The 6,065-nt window shown below is 61.4% G+C and overlaps 1 protein-coding gene across 1 annotated transcript; it reads right to left on the bottom strand.

The window, feature by feature from the left end:
* Positions 1 to 1,738: 1,738 nt before the first annotated feature.
* On the bottom strand, positions 1,739 to 4,039 carry LOC131844064 (myosin-11-like). Its single transcript, XM_059192842.1, has one exon. The coding sequence runs from the start codon at positions 4,037 to 4,039 to the stop codon at positions 1,739 to 1,741; it is 2,301 nt and encodes a 766-aa protein (XP_059048825.1).
* Between the last annotated feature and the right edge of the window lie 2,026 nt (positions 4,040 to 6,065).

The following is a 6,065-nucleotide window of genomic DNA, read 5'->3' as shown; positions in this document are numbered from 1 at the left end:
CCAACAGCGACCAATTCAGCCGTCAGTGGTCTGGGCCGCTGACCGTCTCAGGAGACGGTCCACGGCATCACTCACGCGGGGTGCAAAGCACCCCACAAACATACATACCCCGGGTCGCGAGGCGTTCCCCGGGGTAGTACGACTCTACTACGAACGCGGTGGATTCACCATCACCGCGCCCGGCCCCCGCAATGGGGGGGCAGCTACTCTCATCGGGCAAAGCCCGGCGCTCCGAAGAGCCACTACACCGCTCCGCCGATCGTCCTTGCGGACGCCAGGCAGGAGCGGGCCACTAGGGGAACAAGTCCCCATCGCCGGAAAGAGGGCACTAAGTGCTCGCCTCCTCCAGCGCCACACAGTCAAGTCCGGGTTCGGCACTCCACACACACAGTCCCGTGTCGCCACACACATGCGGAGCCCACGCGGCTCCGCCAGGGGCCACAGTCCTGTCGGCGGCGGCGGGAGCAGGCCACACCCGCCGCATGCCAGTCCTCTCCATAGAACCGCGCTGCGCCGCGCGGCCCTCCACAACAAGTCCCGCGGGACACACCAGCGGCGCCCACCCGGCTCCGCTGGGTCTCCGCGGTCCCGTCGGCGGCGGCGGGGGCCAGGACACACCCGCCGCAAGCCAGTCCACACAATTGTACCGCGCGGCGCGACACCGAGCGACGCATCGAAGCGACACCGGGTGCGCCGCGCGGTCCTCCAAAACGGTCCCGCGGGACGCGCCGGCGGTGCCCACGCGGCTCCGCCGGGTCCCGCGGTCCCGCACCGGCGGGGGACGAGCCACGCCCGCCGGCGCCACCACACACAGTCCGCCGCGACACACCGACCCGCCGAGCGGCACCGAGCGGCCCCGCGGGCACCGAGAGCGGCCCCGCGGCGACACCGAGGCGCCACCGAGGCGGCACCGGCCGCGCCGCGACAGTCCGTCTCGCATAGCAACAGGGCACCGCCTCGCTGTTGCTATACGACTCACCTCTAGTCCGTTTACTGCGCGGAGGCGGGGGCAAGCCACACCCGCAGTCCACACAGAAAGGTCCACTCCGATAGCAACAGGGGCCGCCTGCCCGCTGTTGCTATAGTGTCACTGTCACTTCGCACAAAGTCACTTTTTCAGTCACACGGTGTGCCATCTGACAGGGTCACAGACACGACCGCCAAATGACACATCACTTGACCTACTTCCGTGACCTCACTCGCGATGGCGTACGAAACACGGAGAACAAGTCTCGACGTGTTCGCAGCGCGACTCCCGGAGCCGCCAGAGCGGCGCCGGGCCCCGCCGACGGACGCCGGGCGCCCGCGGAGCGGACGGCAGCGGCCGCGGAGCGACCCGGCACCGCTCCGGAGCCACCGTGCGCACGTCCGCACGCCACGGCGGCTCGAACGCGACTCCAACCTTTTTTTTTTTTTTTTTTTTTTTTTTTTACGTCAGGAAAATCCATCATGGAGAACCATTCCCTTAGGGAAGAATGGATACTGCCGGACTCCTACCTGCTAAAAACCTGACGACTGTTCCTCCTCGACATAATCGCCGTGGCCATGGGATCGCACAAGGCATTCTCCAAGACCACCGGCATGGTTCCCATCGAAGGGACCTTCCATCTAGGCGTGCAGGGAACAGTCTCTGCACGCCACCTCCCAGACCCTAATGCCTCCCCGGTGAGCTTCGGATTGCCCTAACAATCCTCCACCCTAGGGTCAAGTATGGATTCGATGCCCACTCTGATCAGACTCAGGTGTCCATCGAATCCCCCCCCCCGCCGGTAACCTGCGCCGCGGCTGCGGCTCTGGCCTTTGGCAAGCGGCACGCTTTCGTGCTGCCGACTCTGTGGTCCGACTTGCGGTTAGCCGCAGCGCAGTACCAGCACTTTGGCGATGGCTCGGCACATCTCGCGGCCTTGTGGCCACCCTGACCACAGCGATAGCATTTATCGCTGCAGTCTTCCCCCGCAGTGCACCGTCGGCCCACGTGTCCCGTGAGCAAACACCGGTAGCACCGCATGGGTCTCGGGTCGAGTGATTGCACCCGAGCCATCGTCCATCCCACCTTCACCCTTCCCGCCTCGGTCAGGGCTTTGGCTGCAGCGACTGGGCATCGCACCCAGATTGTGCCCACACCAGAGGGAGTGCGCCGGACTTCGCCCGCCTTCACGCTCAACTCAGCGCACCCCCCCTGCCGCACCACTGCGGCGACGACGTCTTCGGCGGTTGCCGAGTCGTCCAGGTCACTAATCCGTAGTTCGGCGGATTTCTCCGGCCTAGTGACCCGGACGCTTCCTCCTGGGACGATCTCCGCCAGCCTCGCAGCCAGCGAATTCGCCTTGTCGCCGGTGTCGGCGCCTGGCACCTCCAGGATGCGACACCCAGTCACACCCAGTCTGAACCTTAAGTCGGTGATGCCGAGGTCGGCTAGGGAGATCTTATCCTTCGCCTCTCGCAGCACCGACTCATAGGTCAACCCTCCTTCTTCAGCCGCCGGGTCGATCGTGATGGCGATCGCCGACGAGCTTGGCGGTTTAAACCGCCTCTTCCTTCTGCGACGCTCTGCCGCAGCCTTCTTCTTCGCCGCTTGCTGCTGTGATGCGGCTGCCGACTCAGCGGTGTTAGTCTGAGTGGCGGGTGCCGACTGGGCATTCGTCGTCCGGGACCTCTTGCCGCGTCGTACTACTGTCGCCCATCCTTCTCTGTTGTTATTGGACGGCGACGGCGCTCCTTCTGTATTTTCAGCCCGGACAACTGGTGCTGGCTGACTAAGCGACCCCTTCTTCGACGCAGCGGCGGCCCGATTTGCAGGCGGCCGTGGAGCGTTTTTCGCTGCACCCTGTTTGGGTGGCGGTTTCCCTCTTTGGACCTGGAGCAGGCCCTCCTCCAGCAGAGCGAACCGGGGGTTAAAGAGCTCCCCGATTCGTCTGATTAACCGGCTCTCAGAATCCTCTGCCGGTGATGGCCCCGCAGATGGTGTGGGGGCCGGTGTCTCCTCCGGTGTCTCTATCTGTGAGGGTTCCGCCTGTGCCGTTCTGTCTGCCGCGGCCTTTTCTGCCTCTCTCTTCAGCTTCCGCAGCTCGCAGTTTCCCGCCATCACCTGCTGCTTCAGCCGGACATTCTCTGTGCAGTATTGCTGCACTTGCCGCTCCAAGTCCTCGTTCGTTGTTTGGAGGCGACCCACCTGTGTGTCCGGGGAAGAGTACACTTGGCGCTGCAGTTGGATCATGTCTGCGCGCATCTTCCCACATTCGTCACGCATCGCATTGAGAAGCTGGCGTTGACTTGCCAGCTCTTGCGATAGGCGGGTGTTCTCCTTTCGGAGTTCCGCGCACTCCACGGTCGCCGATCTTTCGACCAGGGTCTCAGACGCCGCCCGGATGGTCTTGGCAGCGTCCTTTATATTTTTAATGACCCCCCCCTTTAGGTTCTTGGATCTGGCGATCTCTTCCAGGATCGCCGAGATGCCCTCCTCAATTATGGCCCCGAGTCTGTCCGCATGCTGTAGCTCCTTCGGGTGGGACTCTCCACCAGCACACGTCAGAGACCGAGAGGGTCCGGCGACAGGTTCCGCCGCCTCCTTTTCCTTACTTTTGGGTCCGGTTCCCGTCTTTGCGGGTGCCTTCTTCTTTGTCGTCGCAGGTTTAGGTGCCACAACCAAAATTTGCGGCGCGTCATCGTCCGAGTCGAGATGCGTCTTCTCGACAATCTTCCTCTTTCTTTGAGACACCCTTCTTTGTGGTTTAGGTGTCTCGTCTGCTCCGGTGACATCGCTCTCGATCCCTGAGTGCAGGGAGAGGCTAGATCCCGTGAAATCCGACTCCAGCCCTTCCATGGCTTGATCCTCCATCTCCTGCAGGAGTCGCTCCACCATCTCACGTCTCTGCGCTTCCACATCCCCATCATCTTCAACACCCCACTCCTGGCATAAGCTGTCCCCCCCAGAATACACGGGACGGCCCACCCCCGGCGAATCCGGTGCGGTGGGGAAGGATTCTCCAGCGCGGCTGGTACCTTCCTGGGGTAAATTATGTTTTTTGCTGTCTGCCATTTCTACTGTTTTCCTTTTTTACCCGGGTGAGGTCCCGCAGAAGAAGAAACAAGAAAGACGAAAACGAAGCAAACTAAAAAGGATAGAAGAATATTGGGATAGGTATAATAGAATAGTCAAATGACAAAACAAAACAAAATAAAACAACCAAAAGAGAAGAGAACCAAAAAGAAGAAGAAACCTATTTACACATTTACAAAACTAACCTAAACTAAACCTAACTATTTACAATATTTACACATTTTTAGGCGAGTGCCAAATATGACACCCACCACCTACTCTACCCTAAGCTATGAACGAACGCCGAAAACGACGCCCGTTCCCTACCCAACAATTCATTTTAATTATACGCCGAAGCTGTACACCACCACTTTTTTATTGGACGAACGCCATAGGCAGCGCCCATCCCCTACTCGCCGGACTACTGGCCGACATAGTAGCCATATCCCGAAGGAACGACTACTATCCCGCCCGGGGCGTACCAGAACCAAACCATTGCTCGGCCACCGTTCCCCGCGGACGTATCCACGAGGATGGGGAAGCCTCCCAATGGCAGGCCCATACTTGGAGGTTGCCCGACCCACGCCCCAACCTAACCTAACCTTTTTTTTTTTTTTTTTTTTTTTCACTTGGAGAAAATCCGTCATGGAGACCCGCCGGCCCCGGGGGAAGCCCGCGGGTACTGTGAGACTCCTACTCACTAAAAACTCCAAGATGTCCCTCATCCAACGCCATGTGCCGGAGTCGCGGGATCAGATTATAGTCGACCGCAACTCCGACGGCGGTGGCCCACCTAGTAGCGGGCCCCATCTCTGCGGGTTCCCTACCGGAACCCACCACTTCCCCCTTCTTCCCTGGGGAAGGCGCGCGGGGACATGCGCGCGACTTCTTCGGGCCTAGTTCGGTGGAGTGGGACCGCCCCCGCGGTCGTCACCCCGGCCCGGTAGCGATCTAGGGGCGGCTTGGGCCGCCCCTGCCTGCTTGATCGCTAGGAGGGGAGTTGATGTCCATCCCCTCCTCTGCACCACTCCTACGGCCTGGGACCTGTGAGGCGGGCCGTTTCCCTCCTTTGCTTTTGGGCGGGGTGCACTTCTTGCTCCCCACCCAGTGGTCCGCCGGACGGCCCGTCGACGCGCAGAGTGCGCATCTTGGGGTCGCGGCACACCCGGCGACTTTATGTCCGGCTTCCCCGCATCGGTAGCATAGACCGCTGCGGTCTTCTTCCTGCGTGCACTGACTTCTAGGGTGCCCACTCTGTAGGCACCGGAAGCACCGCAGCGGTCTTTGCCGCAGCAGCTCCACCTTTGCGGACACCCAGCCAAGCCGGATATGCCCCTCAGTGGTGACCTTTTTCACGGCCCCCACCGGGCCGCGGACCCAGCAAGACCCCAAGGCTTTAGGGCTGCTCCTCCTTATTTCGCCGACCCTTACCTCCTCGGCATTGCACTCTCCATCATGCGCAACGGCGGCGGCGATGTCCTCCGGCGTCAAAGAGTCGTCCAGGCCCATGACCCGCATTTCCGCGGTCTTTGAAGGCCTGGAGACCGTGGCCACATCTTCCGGGATTAGGGCCCGGAGTTTGGACGCAAGCGCATCGGCCTTCTCGGCGTTGGAAGTGCCGGAGACTTCATATCCGCCCCCGGTAATCGCGGGTCGAAGCCGCAAGCCGTCTATTCCGAGGGGGCGGAGATCTATTTTGTCCTTGGCCTCGCGTAGGATGTTGGCGTAAGTGACGCCCTCTTTTTCAGCCGCTTCCCCGATGGTTATGACCACCGCCGCAGAGCGGGGCAGCCGTAACTTTGCAGGGAGCGGCGGACTCATCTTCTTTTTGGGCGTCTCCTTAGCCTTCTTTGCCGCCTGAGTGGCGGTGGCCGTCTCCTGGTTTTGGGGGACCGTGGTCATCTTCCCCCGACTTCCCCTCACCACCTTAGCCCATGACGAGCTGCCGGCGGTGGGTTGTGTGGCTGGAATAGCCGGGGATTCCACTGCTGGGGGTTGTCCCTGGGGCGCAGTTTTGCTCGCCCTC

The sequence above is a fragment of the Achroia grisella genome, unplaced genomic scaffold (assembly GCF_030625045.1).
Source record: "Achroia grisella isolate CSIRO2021 unplaced genomic scaffold, CSIRO_AGI_Agris_v1 utg38707, whole genome shotgun sequence".
NCBI lineage: Eukaryota > Metazoa > Arthropoda > Insecta > Lepidoptera > Pyralidae > Achroia > Achroia grisella.
Note: the sequence above shows the minus strand (reverse complement) of the source record. Positions and strands in the feature narration are given on the sequence as shown.